This window comes from Rattus norvegicus, chromosome 3 (assembly GCF_021556685.1).
Source record: "Rattus norvegicus strain SHRSP/BbbUtx chromosome 3, alternate assembly SHRSP_T2T, whole genome shotgun sequence".
NCBI classification, from domain to species: domain Eukaryota; kingdom Metazoa; phylum Chordata; class Mammalia; order Rodentia; family Muridae; genus Rattus; species Rattus norvegicus.
This window is the reverse complement of record NC_141536.1, coordinates 108,444,467-108,462,679: the sequence shown is the minus strand read 5'-3', so window position 1 is coordinate 108,462,679 and position 18,213 is coordinate 108,444,467. Positions and strand designations below refer to the sequence as shown.

At 36.7% G+C, this 18,213-nt stretch overlaps 1 protein-coding gene across 21 annotated transcripts in view; it reads right to left on the bottom strand.

Moving 5' to 3' along the window:
• The window catches only part of Ctdspl2 (CTD small phosphatase like 2), a 55,782-nt gene that overhangs the window by 19,134 nt on the left and 18,435 nt on the right, over window positions 1-18,213 (bottom strand). For 6 of the 21 annotated variants that reach the window (XR_015682928.1, XR_015682931.1, XR_015682927.1 and 3 more), the window contains 6 exon segments: window positions 16,088-16,226; window positions 14,987-15,136; window positions 13,065-13,277; window positions 8,750-8,828; window positions 5,972-6,083; window positions 2,134-2,220 (listed from right to left, as the gene is read on the bottom strand). Coding sequence is in view for 5 of the 21 variants with exons in the window: in NM_001409574.3 (NP_001396503.1) it covers window positions 2,134-2,220; window positions 5,972-6,083; window positions 8,750-8,828; window positions 13,065-13,277; window positions 14,987-15,136; window positions 16,088-16,226 (780 nt within the window). In the remaining 16 variants the exon portion in view is untranslated. 21 annotated transcript variants of the gene reach the window in all.

Genomic DNA, 18,213 nt, shown 5'->3' with positions numbered 1-18,213 from the left:
ATCTTACCTAATAATGTGGTTTCTCCAAAATCTCTTAGCTCATCCCAGACCCTTGTGTATATTCTTCTTTGCCAGTAGATGGAGACAACACCACTGAAAGTTTAAAAGACATCATTCCCTGTTTAAAGGGAGCTTGCTGGTCTGAAAAAACTGAGGGGAGTCCTAAACCAAAGATCTCTCCGTTTTTAAAATGTCAAACACAAATCCAAGGGAAGTTACCCATTTATTAACTATGGACAATCTTTACAAGTCTAGTTGAGGGAATTATGTCCTTCATAAAGTAAATTAACCATAATACTAAAACTGCAATCATCTCAACAGCTTCTAAACTCAACCTTCCTGCTCACTGCTATTTAAATAGCTGGGTTACTTTTTGTTCACTTTCAGAAAGTGCAACTCAAATATGTGAAAAGGAAGTTTTTGGAATTCTGTAAAAGTAGATATAATATATTCTGTATAGCTTTCTAAGCCTTTTATTCAAACAAAGATAATTATCCAGGTCCACGTTTAAAAGAAAAAGCAGAAATGGTGGAAGCAATAAGAAAAATTTCAATATAATATATCCATACTGAAAAGAGCCAAATCAATCTATTTCCCACATTTATTTCACTACTCAAAAAACAAAAACAAAAAACTAACAAACAAAAAAAAAAAAGCAAAAGAAAAACCAATCCTAAACTAAAACCACCACCAACAAAACTACACACAAAACAACCCAGAAGTCATCTGTAAGAAGTCATAAATTTCAAATTGAGAAATTTAAGAATTCCCAAATAAGCTTTCCTTTTGAAACTCAAAGGCCTAAAACCAGTTTTCAAAGTCATTCAAAAATGAAAAATAAAAACCAAACTATAAAGAATAAACAACAAGGCTACTACACTGAAAACAGAGCACTAAGTCATTGCTATATTTCTTACGTTGGACTTCAGACTCCTGTCCTTTAAGTGGATTAAAGATAAGCAATCTATCTGGCAGGGAATAGCTCACTCAGAAACCAAAGAACAATTCAAAGTAAGAAAATCTTAAAATTTTATTTTATGTATCTTTTCCTCTTCCCTGAATAATGTATCAGGACTAGCAACACTTTAAAAGGAGATACTATTCAGATATTATAATACCCATCTAGATTAAATTAAAATGAAAATCACTAGTAAAATGAATTCTCATGATTCATGACTACATAAAGTACTTGGCAAAGTAGCCCTGAAACAACTATTTAACTCTAAAATCTTCTAATTCCTGCAAGACAGCTGAAATCTACTTAACAAAAAAAAAAAAAAAAACAAAAAAAAAACAAAAAAAAACAAAAAACACTTTCTCCTTGCCCACCAAGAGCACATACAAACCAGGGACTTGGGCATTACCCACATAGCAAATGCTGCAGCTTTATTAACCCCTGGGGTTGCTTCCTCTTAACAAGAAATTTTTGACTTTTTCCAATCTTTCAGCAGCTTATGTTTGTAAGGGTTATGTGTATGTTTACAAACGCAAACACACAAAAGGCTTCTGCAGTTCTTAAAGTATACTCATTTCTTAGTTATGCCAATCCTCGGATGAGAAAATTCTAATGAAAGTATGGCCAAAAGATAATCCCCAGCAAACTCTTAGCATCATTTATATTTTGCCCTGTAACCTGTCCACCAAAGATGAGAAAAATGCTCGTACCTAATGTACAGCAGTGACTGCAGAGGTCCTGAGATCTGTGATTAAATAAATTAGGTATACTGAATTGTAATTTTACAGATAACATTACTGTAGCAAGTAAAAATGACCAACAAGGAGTGAATTTATTAATTGGAATTATGGGAAAAAAATAAAGACAAAAAACCCCCAGGTTATCAACCTGGCAAGTTGTTCCCGGGGATCTGTATCAGTGTTCCTTGCCTCCATCTGCTGGCAAAGATTATGAAAACTAGTAGAGATCACAAGGCAGAAAAGTTAGTATTTTTTTATTACAAAGTAATGTTTCACGTTAACTATCTAGCATAATGATTCTGTGTTAATAAACCACTAAAATATTGATAAAACTACTAATAAATCTACAGAAAGACACACTGAACATCACAAAAATTTTTCTTCACTCAGAATGTCACCTAACAGTTTTAAAAATTAGGCTTAAAATGTCTTAATTACCTGATAAATGACATCTTGGAAAAGGACTGGAAAAGTTAGTGCTGCATCTTCCAGCTCATTCAGACTGCAGTGCACTAGCGTTTCATCCTTAAAACAAATGCAAAGAAAAACAAAACATTAACAGAAACTTCAAACAACAGTTTGATGGATGTACCATCACTCTTTGGCATTTATGTTGTATGTGATACAGCAGAGTAGGACAGAGTTCCGGTAGCTCTCATACACTTCTTAGAGCAGGAGCAGCATCGGAGCCTCCAGAAGCGTAGCTCTATCTCTGAGGAGTCACACTCAGTGGGCTATGCTCTGCGCTGTGATAAGCTTCTCAGCTTCTTCTAAAGCAGGCTCCAGTCTAAAACCACTGCCTGAGTTATGCAGTTTTAACTTTTTGTTAAAGAACATGTTACTCCTCTTGTAATTTAACTTCTTATTTAGTTTTCTAAAGACAGTCTCACTCCATAGTCCAGGCTGACCTCAAATTCATGATTCAGTCCTCATATCTCCTGAGTGCTGAGGTTAAAGAACCACATGTCACCACAATCAGCATATATACTAACTACATTTCCTTGCCATTAGCTCATGAAAGCTTATAATCTAATTACTTGATTTCTCATATAACTCACTTTCAAACTTTCTATGAAAAAGAATTTTAATTTAGGATTAGATGTTATTTATACCGGAGTATACTTCATCAACTAAATACCCAATGAAAACTTACCATATTTGAATAACAGATCCTGATTTCTTATCAAGAATAAGAAAAATAAGAAAGCAGTTCAAGAAAAATGTTAAGTCAATACATTTCTCAAAACCTAAATGTTAAAAAGGACAGAGGATATAGGTGAGTTGGAAGAATCAAGCTCTCGAATTGACTCCCAGTACCACATTAACCAGGTAAGGTGGCATGTGTCTATTATTCTTAGCACTTAGGAAGGAGAGGAAGGAAAACCAGGTCATCTTTGGCTACATAATCAATCCAAGGACAGCTTAGGCTATCTCAAAAGTAAAATGTGCTGCCAGTAACCACCCTCAAATTTTTCAAAGGGCTTATTAAAATTGTTGGATTATGTTGGTACACACCCTTAATCCTGGCACTTAGCAAGCAGGGGCAGACAAAATCTAGGAAGCAAGGGCTTCACAAAGAAACCCTATTTCAAAAAACAAGATCAATTAAAATGAGAAATGAATGTCCATATCTTATAATTCCACATTACTAGATGCTGGTTTTTTTTTTTTTTGTTTTGTTTTATTTGTTGTTGTTGCTGTTGTTTTGAGACAGTTTCTTGGTATAGCCCTGGCTGTCCTAGAACTCACTCTGGAGACCAGGCTGGCCTCAAGACATCTGCCCACATCTGCCTCCTGAGCACCAGAATTAAAAGTATTCACCACCACGCTTGGCTGGCTGGCTGGCTGGCTGGCTTTCTTCCTTCCTTCCTTTCTTCCTTGCTAAGTCTCTAAATAAACATGTGTATATGTGGGTATGTGTGAGGTATGTATTTGGGGCACAGGGGCAGTGCCTTGCACATGCTAAGCAACTTTGCTACCACCACTGAACTATATATTCCCCAACCTCTTCTTTTTTCTCTATGTAGTTAGCCACTCTATACAGTCAGCCTTAACTCTACTTGCCTCAGCCTTCCAACTGCTGAGTAAGTGCTAATATAACATACTGGGCTCCCTGCTAACACTACCAAAATAAGAAGCCAGGTGCGGTGGCATATGATCTCAAGCACTTGGAAGGCTGAGGTAGGAGGAGTGCAATAAATTGAAGGTTTGAGATCAGCTTGGTCTATAAAGCAAACGTTGGGCTAACTTGTGCTACACAGCAAGATCTTGTCTTAAATATCACACCCTTAGAATGAAAGTCAAGATATCTTAGTACTTATAAGGCTAAAAGAGGAATAAGGGTTCAAGGCCAACATAGGTTACACAGCGAGACCTGTAACAAAGGCAAAAGTGTGTGTGTGTGTGTGTGCGTGTGCGCACACTCGCGCAACTATCACATACTTGTAGGTATATGTTTATATATAGCAAGAGCAAATAAAACTGCATTTTCAAAGACTCCTAGCATCTTAAGGTATAAAAATTCTTCACCTACTTCAATAAACTATTTGTTCTCAGACACTTCTTTCTCCCTCCGCATTAAACCTTCACCTTCCAATCAAAATATGGCTAAATTTCATTATAACTACACCAAGTCCTAAATCTCAAATGTAGCAAAATCTCTAATTTCTCCTTCCATTTCTTCTTCCTGAACTAGTCATGACCAATTTTAACTTTTTTCTTCTTCTCTTAAAATATTTTAGGATTTTTGTTTTCTTTTACATCTCTGAATTATAAAGGCTATGAAGTATAAAAACATAAATATCATGCACTAATTAAAAATCGTTTGGTGAGTGGCACATGACTTTAATCCCAGCACTTGAGAGGCAGAGGCAGGGTGGATCCCTGAGTTCAAAGCTAGCCTGGTCTACAGAGTAAGTTCCAGGACAGCCAGGGCTACACAGCGAAACCCTATCTCAAAAAAACAACCAAGGAAACAAAAAAAGCAAAAGAACTGGCTTTTCTTTAAAATAAATTTCTTGAGGATTAAATCACATTTCTATTCATGAGACACTAGCAATAAAATGTTTTCCAGCACAGTGCATCAGATATACCTTTTGATGGTATCAGAAAACTATAAGCAAATAGTAAATGTGGTATACAAACACACACATACCAAAATGGGTTAGCAAAAGATAGGATAATCAATTCAAAGTTCTTTTTTACTTTACTTTACATTTATAAAATGTAAATTTTTTTCAGACAGAAGTCTTGCTAAATTGCCTGGCCTGGGCCCAAACCTTCACAAGCTATTCTTGTGTCTCAGTCTCAGCCGCTTCCATAGTTCAGGCTACAAAGCATATAAAATCACGCCCCATACCAGGTGTGTAATATATAAATTTTAAATCACATCAAGGTGGGGAAAAAATCAACTATTTAAAAAAGTTAATTGGTAATTAAATACATTGAAAAATAAACAGAAAAATAGGGCTAGGAATAGAGCTCAGCTGGTGAAGGGCTTTAGCATGTAAAATGCCCTCGGTTTATTCCTTAATACCAAACACTGCATGGTGTTACATACACAGCACACCTTAGATCCCAGTACGTGGAAAGTGAAAATAGCAGGTTCACAAGTTCAAGCTACAAGTACAATTTGAGGCTGGCCCTGGCTATATGAGACCTTGTCTTAAGTGGGGAACGGGTAGAAAAGGACATGTTCTTATGTTAACTTACTGAAGTCAAATTGTATTTGATCAGAAAGACAAGATTCTAAAAACAAAAGGAAATCTAAATTCCAATACAATCAAATCACAGGAGCTTTATGGTGCTGGAGAGATATTCAGTAACTAAGAAAATCTGTTGCTCTTACAGATGATCTGGGTTCAGTTACAACCATCCATTAACTCCAGTTCCAGGGAACTGTTTCTATTGTAGGCAAAATATAAAAATAAATACAACTTTTTAGGCAAAAGATATAATGTAGTATATGCATAGTAAGACCCTGTATCCACCCAACATCTCAAAATATAAAATCAAAATAAAATTAAAAAAAAAACACACACACATACCAAAATGGGTTAGCAAAAAAATGTGGGTCTCGAGAATGTAAAGAAAAACATTCATTTAAATGCAAAAGTAAAAAGTCTTATTTATTTTCAAAATGTGCCCGTCTCAAACAAACTAGTCTAATGTTAGGGTGCCTAAATAAAAGCATCCTCAGAATGTAGGTATGACTGCCTATTCATTTGTAGTCTGAACTTTAGCCCTTATTCTTTATGCTAGTAAAGATGCCACTCACCAGATCTAAGACCAGGGAGAACTCCGGTGTGCTTCTCGTTTTCAGAGGAAGAGCAGGTTTCCTATTTAGTTGTTCTTCTGTCAGAGGCGGAACATGTTTGATGAAATAATAGCTATAAATCAAATTTTAAAAAAATTTCAACATTTCTATGTTTCATATATATATAAAATAGTACTAAATTCTAAATTTTAATTAGCTTATCATATGTTTAGCTATAGAGAACTTGCCTAGAATGTGCAAGGCTTTGGGTTTAATCCTTCAAGAACAGAATAAAGCAGGTTTGTGATGGCTAGTCTTTTATATCTACCTCACTGGATTTTATTAAATTGGCACAAAAGGAAGTGCTATGCCAGACTGAATTTTAAATCATAACTAGACTCAAACACATCTTCATTAATCCTAACTGGAAGAATTAACCCATTTTCACCTATAAAAAGTAAAGTGTGCTTATTCCTGTAGTGTAGCTGTTCTCAACCTGTGGGTCATGACCCCTTTGGAATAAAAGGAGTCTTTCATATCAGATACCCTACATGTCAGATATTTATGTTATGATTCATAACAGTAGAAAATTATAAAGTAGCAATGAAGATAAATTTATAGTTGGAAGTCACTACAACATGAGAAACTATATTAAAGGGTCACAGCATTAGGAAGGTTGAAAACCAGTGCTATAGTGTAAAACTCCAGGCCTCAGAACCCAGTGAATTCTTAGATAGTATTTTTTGCATGCTGATAGTAGTATAAATGGTTTCCCTGAAAAAAAAAACAAAAACACCTTCTGAATTACTATGCTGTCTCAGCCCATCTTCTAGACTGAGAGCACAGACGTATGCTTTGGGTCTAGATTCAGACATCTGTTTGGATCATACTGGTAGCAAAACACAAAACACTGACTATGTAACCTCTTTTCACTACATATTTGGCACTGAGATGACCATGTGACCTTTATTAAATGCATGTTTGGCTTTGAGAAGTGCTCTGGAACCTTCTTTTCAAGATCATGAGTTGATCCTCTATATTGTGGTTGGTAATCAGTATTTCTTTGCATGTCACAACTGATTAAGAAAAGTTTTTGGGGTTTTTTTTTTAGCTCAGTGGTAGGTAGAGCACTTGCCTAGAAAGCACAAGGCTGGGCTGGAGAAATGGCTCAGCGGTTAAGAGCACTGACTGCTCTTCCAGAGGTCCTGAGTTCAAATCCCAGCAACCACATGGTGGCTCACAGCCATCTGTAATGAATCTGATGTCCTCTTCTGGTATGTATGAAGATACCTATAGTATACTCATATAAATAAAATAAATAAAATTAAAAAAAAAAAAGAAAGTGCAAGGCCCTGGGTTCGGTCCTCAGCTCCGAAAAAAAGAAAGAAAAAAAAGTTCTTTGATGCTTAGAATAAGGAAGTCCAAAATGACATATTTTTTTTCTTTGCCATTAGCTCATAAGGCAAACACTTATCAAGCCTTTTAACTTTTCTGATTTATTTCTATTATGACTGCTGAGTACATACTGAGTTACTTAGTAACTTCCTATATAGTTGTAAGAGGACCAATGGCAATGACAGTTCTCAACTTGGTTATTGTCATCTTTTGCTAGCCAGTCACTCCCTCTTCCCCTTCAAGTTCCAACATAATTTACTATTGATGTTGTCAGTGTGTCGTGTTTTACAACACATTTTCAACTCAAATGAGAAAATGGCTTGAGTTTGCTTTCTGTTTTGTTATCACCTCTGTAATATAAAATAAACATCAAGGGCTGGGAATAGTGAGCGGCTCACACCTTTGACCCCAGCACTTGTTAATTTGAAGCCACCCTGGTGTACATTTTGAGTTCCAGGCCAGCCAGAGCTACACTGTGAGATCCTATCTAAAAATAAACAAAAAGCATAACTTAAGCAATAAGTATTAGCAAAAGAAAAAAATGTAAGAACTGTCATTGAAATGATGTACAGTATTTCCTCATTTATATATTCCATACCAAAAGATTTATTTCAACCATGCTAAGGATGTAATTATTTTTGCAACAATCTAACAGGATCACCTAGAAAACTAGAATTCTGTGTGTGTCTTAAGGGTGTTTCCAAAGATATTTAACTATGGGCCAGGGTCCCAACTGAATAAATATCAAAGGTGAAAGCTAGCCAGAGTCTTCCCTTCTCTCTGCTTTCTGACTGTAAATACACTGTAATAGGCAGCCTCCAATTGCCTGATACAATTAGCATGGTCTCACTGCCACATCCCCACTATGCTGGACTCATCCTCAAGTTTGGATGCAAACCAAAAAACCCTTCCTGAGGTATTTGGTCACAGCAATGAAGCCATAAATAATTCAACACTTAACCGAGTAAACTAATTTAGAAAACATGTAAGGAAAGTACATAGATTAGTGTTTCCAAAAAACTCATGAAGTACTAATACCCACTGCTCAAGGTCACAAGCTCTTTGTAAAACAGATGTCTCTATTCATGAGATTATCTCCCACTTCCAGGCTGGAGTATCCTACAAAAAATGCATCTAATGTTCCTAGACTAGCAAACATGTATTGAAAAAATATAAAGCCTAAGTTAACAATGCATACTGGTTGTCTGCCCTTAGGAATGCCCAGATGAATGAGATGAGGTCCAGTGTCCAACATCATGACAGTCTCCTGTTATGTGCTGCTGACTTGAAAAAGTTGAAACTCAATATCCAAAGTAAGATCTTCTGCTAGACAAATATTTCCAATTTTATTATGAAAACTGAAAATTTTTGAAGAAAAAAATTGATAACCAGGAAACAACTCACGGGTCAAATACTTCCCAGTCTTCCTCATAGGTGGCCTCTGCATGAGCTGATGAGTAACCACTCTCGGGAGCTACTGGTGCTATTTAATAAGAGGCAAAAAAAGGTTACTTTCAGTCATCTGTCACAAAATACACATTTTTATTGTTTCTACAAGGAGCTTTCTGTATTTTAGATTAATGACCTATCTTTACAGCAAATTTAGTAAAACAAATGACTACATCCAAAGAAAATTACTGCTATGGGTAACATGCCTAACTACAACATGGCTAGTAAATTAGGATGTCGATCTATGAACTAAGAAGAACTAAGAAGAAATCTACTATTAATAGAAGATAATATTCAGCAATAAAAACAACAACAAAAAAAATAGTGTGCTAGTTAGGTTTTTATTAAGAGCTAGTGTTCTTTTAGAAGGGGAACCTCAGTTAAGAAAATGACTCTATCAGACTGGCCCACAGGCAAGTCTGTGGGAATTTTCTTGATTAACTGTTGGTGTACAAGTATGTACTATGTACTATGGGTGGTGCCGCTCTTGAGAAAGTGGTCCTGGTTAATACAAGCAAAACAAACCAAAAAACCAAGGAGAAATAATAACAAAGTTCCTGTGCAGCCTCTGCTTCAGTTTCTGCTGTGAGTTGGCTTTTGTTTTATTTTTAAGGTTTTTTTTTTTTTTTTTTTTTTTTTTTGGAGACAGGGTCTCTCTATAGTCCTGGCTATCCTTGAATTAAAGCCTGTGCCACTACACCTGCCTGGCCCCTAAGTTGCTTTTTATACAGCAATAAAAAACAAGCCAGAGCAATCAGTTTCTAAATGGACAGTATTTACATGTGCTAGTAGTAAGACAGAGAGCTGTTACTTATATGTAGTCAGTAATACAGTTGTAAAATCTAGACCCCATAAGCACTCCTTAATCAGTCCACTAATCCTGAACAGAGATGCAACTTGAGCATTATGTTAAGTAAAACGAGCCAGATAAAAAGAGCACATAAGCTCAGCATATGGCTGCCACGAGAGGCTGATCACCAGGCACAGTTTCAAGCAAGAAGCTCTCATGTGCTATTGGACCAGGACTGCAGATACAAAAACGTACTATATCAAAAAGCTAGAAAAAAAAAATACGGCAGGTTTAGCCTAATTTAAATATTATAAAATGTACATGTGAATAAAACATCACATAGCACACACCTCGTCTCCCCATTTGTGTCTGTATGTAGATAGAATGTTACTGTCTTGTTTTTGTTATTTTGAAACAATGTCTCACTAGGTAGACCAGATCAGCTCTGAACTCACTATATAGTCTAGGATGGCCTCAAATTGCTAATTCTCTTGCTTCAGCTTCCCAAGTGCTGCAGTTATAGGAATGCGCCACCATCCCTGCCTTTTCTTTCTTGCTTAGATTTATTTTACTTTATATGTATGGCTGTTTTGTCTGCATGTATGTATGTGCACCACGTAATGACCGGATCAGACACTGTTTGATCCCCTAGAACTGGAGCTACAAATGTTTGTAAACCTGAACCCAGGGTCCTCTATAAGAGAAGGAAGTGTCTCTAACCAACAAATGACTCAGTCATCTCTTCAGCCCTAATAGCTCTTATTGTATAAGACAACAATCTTCACTATTAAATCAAGCTGGCCTCAAACTTTTGATCTTTCACATGTTGGCAACATACGTAATTTTTCTGATATCACGTAAATCTAAAAGAAGGAAGGTAAGGGGTTGGGGATTTAGCTCAGTGGTAGGGCGCTTGCCTAGCAAGCACAAGGCCCTGGGTTCCGTCGTCCCCAGCTCCGAAAAAAAGAAAAAAAAAAAAAAAAAAAAAAAAAAAAAAAAAAAAAAAAAAAAAAAAAAAGAAGGAAGGTAAATGGGAAGGGAGAAGGAAGCAAATAGGATAGAACAGGAAATATAGGAAAGGAAACCTAAGCACAAGGAAGAGCCCAAGAAAATATATGTACATTTGTTCAAGCTTTGTTTTTTTTTTTTTTAATGATCATAAAAAAGAAAAACTTGGAAGCTAGAGAGATGGCTCAGCAGTTAACAGCACTAGCTGCTCTTGCAAAAAAGCAAGGACCTGGAGTCAGTTTTCAGCTCCCATGTGGTTTATATTCTAACTCCAGCTCCAGGGGGTTTGATGCCCTCTTCTGGCTTTGAAGAAACCAGTAACTACAAACAGTGCAAAGACATACATGCAGGTGAAACAAATACACATAATACAAAATAAAAATAATGAAAATGCTTTATAAGGTGTGTGTAGAAATCAGTGACTTAGAAAACTTTGCTACCTCAAAACAATCCAGAAGCAATTCCATATTCTGTGTCCCATGAGACAATCTATTTCAGATATATTAAAATGAGAATTTTCTACAATGGTAATTTTAGCTTATTCCAAAGAAGAGGGCAAAAGTGCGTGCAAGGTAAACAAGTAATGTCTAAATGAGACAAATGTCTAAGTGGTAGGGCTGTAGAGATGTCACTAAGCCCAGCTATTTATCTCCCTTCAGCTGTTTATTTTTTGAGATGGAGAGTATAGCTATGTTACCCAGGATGGACTTTAATTCCTCTGGCTCAAGTCCTGCCTCTTCAGAAACAGAGGCAGACAAGTTTCTGTGAGTTTGAGGCCAGCCTGGGGTACAAAGTAAGTTTCAGGATATTAGGGCTACACAGAGAAATCATGTCTTCAAAGTGCACCCACCCCCCCCCAAAAGAACTTTAAGTAATAAGAAGTAGCATTTTTACCATTCCTAATCACTTTCTATTAACAATACTGACCTCTCTACTTATTTATATACTTTATTTATTCTGACTTTGAAACAAAGTCTCTCTGTGGTCCTGGCTGACCTTGAACCCAAAATAGAGATCCATCTGCCTCTGTCTCTGATAAGAGATGAATGTCACCTTTTGTCGGTCTTTTCATAACATCCAGAATACCCACAATGTGCATTTGCTACTACACTATTAAATTGTTCTATATAGTTAGCTCTTTAATTCAATCATAGAAAGTTCATAGTCAAGGAGCTATCTTAGTCATCTGTGTCAAATAATCCCAAAAACCACTGTAACTAGGAGTAGTAGTAATAAACCATAAGAAGCTGAGGCAGGAGGATTTTATGTTTAAGCCTAGCCTCAGGCTAAGCATGATGGTGCATGCCTTTGATCCTAGTACTCAAGAGACAAAGCATTATCTGAGTTAGAGGCCAGCCTAGTCTATAGACCCTGCTTCTGTTCCCAATATTAATGACTCACTTGTTAATCCAATAATAATAAAAAAATAATCTTAATAATCTCAATAATCTTAGTAAGAGTTTGGGGGATGCTACTTTTAATTTATCAATTTAAAGCATATCTTTCCTCTTTTTCTGTTTTTTTACCTTACACTAGTATTACTAGGTTGTACTTTATAGACATTTCAGTTATACCCATTTTATTTAGTACTTAGCAATGGAGATGGAATCCATAGCATCGTGCTAACAAGGCCCTCTACCAAACAAGCCACGTCCTCAGTCCCATCATTCTTTTTAAACATCTGAACACAGAAGACATGGTAGCACATGCCTTTAATTCCAGCACTCACTCAGGAGGCAGAGGCAAGCAGATCTCTGAGTTTAAAGCCAGCTTGATCTACATAGGACAGCTGGAGCTACATAATGAAACCCTGTCTCAAAAATAAAGAAAAATGGCTGAACACAATTAGATCTTGTACTTTTTTAAAAAAGATTTATTCATTTATTATATATTATATTATATATATATTATATATAAGTATTATCTTCAGATACACCAGAAGAGGGCATCGGATCTCTTTACAGATGGTTGTGAGCCACCATGTGTGGTTGCTAGGAATTGAACTCATGACCTCTGGAAGAGCAGTCGGGTGCTCTTAACCACTGAGCCATCTCTCCAGCCCGTGATCCCGTACTTTTTATGATCATGTACCACAGTACTTAGAAATAATAAATTCAGACCTGTGTACACACCTTGATGTCAACTAGTGCAGGAATGTAGCAGTTAGAACGTTGTGAAGACCTAAGATAAGCTGCCGAGCTTGGGCTAGTGAAAGAATCTCGTCTGGGCAAGAGTGTCTCCACTAATGAATCAGACCGTTCTAAAGGTACGAGACTGCCTCTCTCTACAGCCACTTTAATCTTAAAATGTCTAAGGCTATTGCATATGATGACAGGATTCAGGGACAAATCTTGCTCAGTCTCCTTTTAACTTCAAGTAAGAAAAACTTAAGCATTCAATCTGTCCACTTAAAAAATATTGAACACTGTGTTTTTATAACTATAAGATCTGTTAAGGGAATATTTTCTTCACCTGTAAGGGGTGGGATATCCCGAGTAACTGTTTCTTCTGCTTCTTCCAAACCATTATTGAGTGATGGCCTCACTTGAACTGCTTGATTTGAGTAGGCCGCTCCATTAGCTGACGTAGTACTGGTAGTGATTTCATCCACCTGTTCCATGTCAAGTTGTTTCACTATCTCCTCAGCTTCCACAGCCTGTCCTGGGGAATCTGAACCTGACGTTCCTGGAATTGTTTACCAACAAACCATGAATCACTTCCAATCAAATATTAAAAAAGCTAAATGCAAACAACATTATGATTTATTTTTTTTAGATTACTCATACAAAACCTCCGTTTGGAGGGTACTATTATTTGAAATTATCTATAAAAAGCTAAACAATGGAGATTAAGATATTTTGTCTTTTAGTAGTAGGCATTGAACCTAGAGATTCACACATACTAGGCAAGCCCTCTGCCACTGAGTTGTACCCTCAATCTCTACTCAACTTTTAAGGCATGGTATCACTAAGTAGTTCAGTCAGGGCTTGAAAATTTATCCAATCCTCCTGCCTGAGCCTCCCCAATAGCTGGGAACTATAGACAGTCTGTGCCACTAGGCCTAGCTGCATATAATTTATGAACAGAGTTTTCATTAAGTTCTTAAATAGTCTGCGAACACCTCCTAAGTCAAATAACTACAACTCAGAACTTTCCATTAAAGTACTAGATGTAAGTCATTTGATAAACATTATCACCAAACAGCTCTCTATCTTCCAGTTCAAATACACTAAGCTAAGCCTTCGAGCATGATGGCAACTACAATTTCCAACCAGAGAAGTTATCCAAGAACAGGCTAGATGTTCTCCTAACCATCAGAATCTTTTTACTAAAAGACCCAAGGTTAAATCATTTTTAAAAAACATAATAGTAACTGTTAAGACATGATTAATTTCTCAATAAGCTTCCATTTAAGTAACACAGAATAAAGAATTACCCAATTCTTCTCCCACTATGAAATACTATTTCATTCTCCCTTCAAGTATAATTTTAAACAAAAATAACAAAGTCAACTTCCAGTACTCTCAATTTCCTTATACAATACTACTCTCCCCTTAGTGCTTTAATATTAAGCCCTCTCCTAAAAGAGTATGTCTTTACCTGATACCCAACCCCCAACATTTTTATCCTCCCAACTCTAATATACACTTATCTCCACTGCTACCAGTTAACTGATTTTTCACTAATAGGCAAAACAAGGAATAAAGGCAAAAGCACTACTACTTTTGAGCTTAATGCTTTTAGCCTATGTGGTTCTTTGCGTCCATCTAACGTAAACTGTTGCCAACACACTCTTAATTACATAAGTCTAACACACAGCTCCTGGTTTGCCATGTAGTGGAGGGCAATGCTTTGCCAGCAACTTCTTCCTTCCAGCCCCAGGAAAAAATGTCTCTATGGTGCTTCTGTGGGAGCTCCCTACCTCTGCCTGTTCTTCTGACTCCAGCTTGGTCAACAGCCTCTTAGTTTTCACACTTCTCTTCAATCTCTTACTACCAGACCTTTCTTGTTCTTAGACAAAAGGACACACTTGATTTTGTGACATCCTTGGTTTTTCTTTCACATTAAAATCCTCAGACCTCTACACTTACTGCCGCCTTTCAACTCAATGGTATTAAGCTTCCAAATTCAAGTGCTACAGGCTCAGCCAAGTGTGTCTTTTTAATGCTCACCTTTCTCCTCTCTGACAAAGTATGCCAGTAAAACCAAAAGGTCTTTTTTTGGGGGTGGGGGGGTTAGGGTTCTTTTTTCAAGATATGGTTCTTTGTGTAGACCAGGTTGACTTCAAACTCAAGAGATGTCCCACTATGCCCAGCTCAAAAAGATCTTTACAAACTAGAAAAACTGTAATTTTAGTTAATGTTTAACTGTCTAAAAAAATGGGTTTTACTTACCATTTTTATTTGCTGGTGAAAAAAAGTTGAAGACTGGCGAAAATATGGTCCCCAACAATGTAGTCCTTGGAGGACTACCTGAACAAGGATTATCTTCTAATTTTCCATTTTGTTTTATATGTTGATTTGTCATTTCATAACTACCAGCTTCTATGAAAGAAAAAGAAAAGATAAGGAATGTCTAGCAAACATTGCATTTCAGGTGTGTGCTATAAATCATTTTAAATATTCTTTCCTCTCAAAATATTTTGTGTAGACTTAATGTTCATGAATGCTTAGCAAGGGAATCCTGGGGCAAATTTTTTTCTTTTTCTTTGGGGGGAGCAAATGTCTTATACATCTAATTATCTTAATGTATTTACAATGTTTATAAATGCTAACATTCACTGAGTTTTTTCAATGTTGATTTACATCTAAAGTTAAATAACTGGAGAGGTTTCAAATCAGCACAGAACAACAGAAAATAAGGAAAATGCATGTAAGTAAGCAAACAAGTTACCAATTCTAACACACAGATACAAGGTATTGCTTATTTCAAACTTTTCCTGATATCTACCTCTAAGAATGACAAGTAAATAAATAACTTGATCCATAAACAAAGTTGTATACATATTTCAACTAAATTGTCAAAATGTTGACCCATTTATCTTTTCTGGTGTTGGAAACTGAGCGTGCTATGCCGATACACTACCAATGAGGCATAGTCCTAGCCCCAGTCCATTTACACTGGGTAATAAATAATGTAAATCTGCTTTTCTCCTTGTACTTGTTTTAATTCATAAAAGTAAAAAATTTTAGGAAAATAATTTTTAGTTTCACTTGATACTTTCCTCTGCCTCTTGAATGCAGACACTGGCCTATGAAGCCCAGCCTCAAAGCAGTTTTGTTTTTTTTTAAATTTTACCTTTTTTACTTATTCACGTTACATCCCCTACACGCCCCCCCCCCCAGTCACTCCCTCCCATAATTCTTCCCCCACTCCCCCTCCCTTCTCCTCTGAGGGGGTAGGGCCCCTCTTCAGTATCTCCCATAGGCCATGGCAGGTGAGGAGGGACTTCTGCTTGCAGTTAAAGATAAGATAGCATCAAAACATAAACAAACCTCCATTGACTGGACTTTTCCGTCTTACTCGAGACAACTGTTTGTCAGGCTTTTCTCCAGTTCTTGGTGTTGATGTGATTAAATTATTATCTATATCTCGTTCAATTCTACTCCGTTTTGAAGGATTTTCTCTCTCTTCCTTAAGATATAACAGGAAAAAAATTCATTGAGCATAATTATTCTGCTTTTCATTTTAAATGAAATACATACTTTCTCCTGTTTTTCATATACTGAAGAGACAAAATACAATTAACATCGTAGAGTGATTGACAATGCTTTTAAAGTGCTGATGTGGTTATTCTACACAATTATAATGATAGCCCAAGATTTCTTAAGGCTCCTAAATTTCTTATGCTCCGAAAATAACTGAACTTTACAATATGCTCTCAATTTTCAGTCAAGTTTATTCATAAAACTGTTCTAAACAACGAAGCCCATTTCTGTGATCCACAGAATCTGCTGATATTCAGACTTCCAAACCTGCAATACCCGAATTCATACCTAGCAGTCTACCCACTGCTTTACTTAAGGTACGGCTACATGGCCTGTTTATACTACTCCTTAAATATGACGGATGAAAATATACTGCCAAGGGAGCTGGAGAGATGACTCAATAGTGAAGAACAGTTTTGCTCTTACAGAGGACCCAGTTTCTATTCACAGCCATATATAACTCCATTACTAGGGAACCAACACCTTCTTCCGACCTTCACAGGAACCAGACATACATATATGCGGGCAAAATACTTATATGCATAAAAAATAAAATTAAATAAAATATACCTCCAAGCACTATGATTTATTTTCTCATCTGTAAAAATTTCCAGAGTCATTACTGCACTAGTCATTTCCCGCAATATTATGATAATCCTCTATATTATAGTTTCTAGTTTAGTCAGACAAACTAAAGTCATTGGATAAAGATTAGATTTTTCAAATTACAAATGATACCTAACTTATATACACAATATTCTCATTTACCTTGCTTCATTTTTTTCTTATTTTGGGTACTTTAGAAAAAAATAAAATTGTGTGTGTGTGCACGTAGGTAGTATGTGTGTGTTTGGAGGTCAAAGGACAGCACTGGGAGTGACTCTTGGGGACTACACATTGAACCATCGCCTCAGCTCATTTGAGATACTTTTAAAATATATTAGCAAAGGGGCTGAAGAGATGACTCAGCAGTTAAGAGCACATGCTGCTCTTCCAAAGAACCTGATTGTGGTTCCCAGCACCCATGTCAGACAGCTCAAGACCTCCTGAAAAATCCAACTCAGGAAAAGATCTGACACCTACCTTCTCTATCCTCTGGAGGCACGCCACATACCTATAGCAAACATGCACACATACACACACACACACACACACAAACACACACACACACACACACACACACACACACACGAAAATAATATAGTAACTCTTATTAGTTAAGAGAACTGACTGCTTCTCCTGAGGACTGGGGTCTGGTTCCTAGCACCCACGTGACAGCTCACAACCACCTACAACTCTCTTCTGGCCCTCTTCTGGCCTCCATGGGCACTTGGCACAAACAACAAGCAGGCAAAATACCATGTACAAAAAGTTAAAACAACAGGAACGATGATGAGTATGTTAATATCATAAGTAAAGGCGCACTAATCCTGATGTTCTAGAGTTCAACCCCACAGTCCATATGATGGAAAGAGAAAACTACGCAAGCTGTCACTGAATGCTGGTACAAAGAGGGAGGGAATAGGTTGGTAGTACTCACTCACCACATAGGCACACATACACAAAATATAAATAAAACATATACCACTATGAATTTCCTAAAGGCTGGCTACATATATTTTAACTTATAAAACAAATGTGTGGGGGTCTTCATGAGTATGAGCATCATACGCATGCAGGAGCTTATGGAGGCCACAAGAGGGTATCAGATCACTTGGATCTACAGTTAAGAGTTTTGAGTTACTTTGTAGATGCTAGGAACCAAACCTAGGTTCTCTGCAAGACCAATAAGTGCTCTTAACCACTGAGACATCTCTCCATTTCTCAAATTTATTTTTATGTCATGCACATCATAGGTGTGCCTGGGCATGTGTTTCTAGTATCCATGCAGGCAAAAAACAAAACAAAACAAT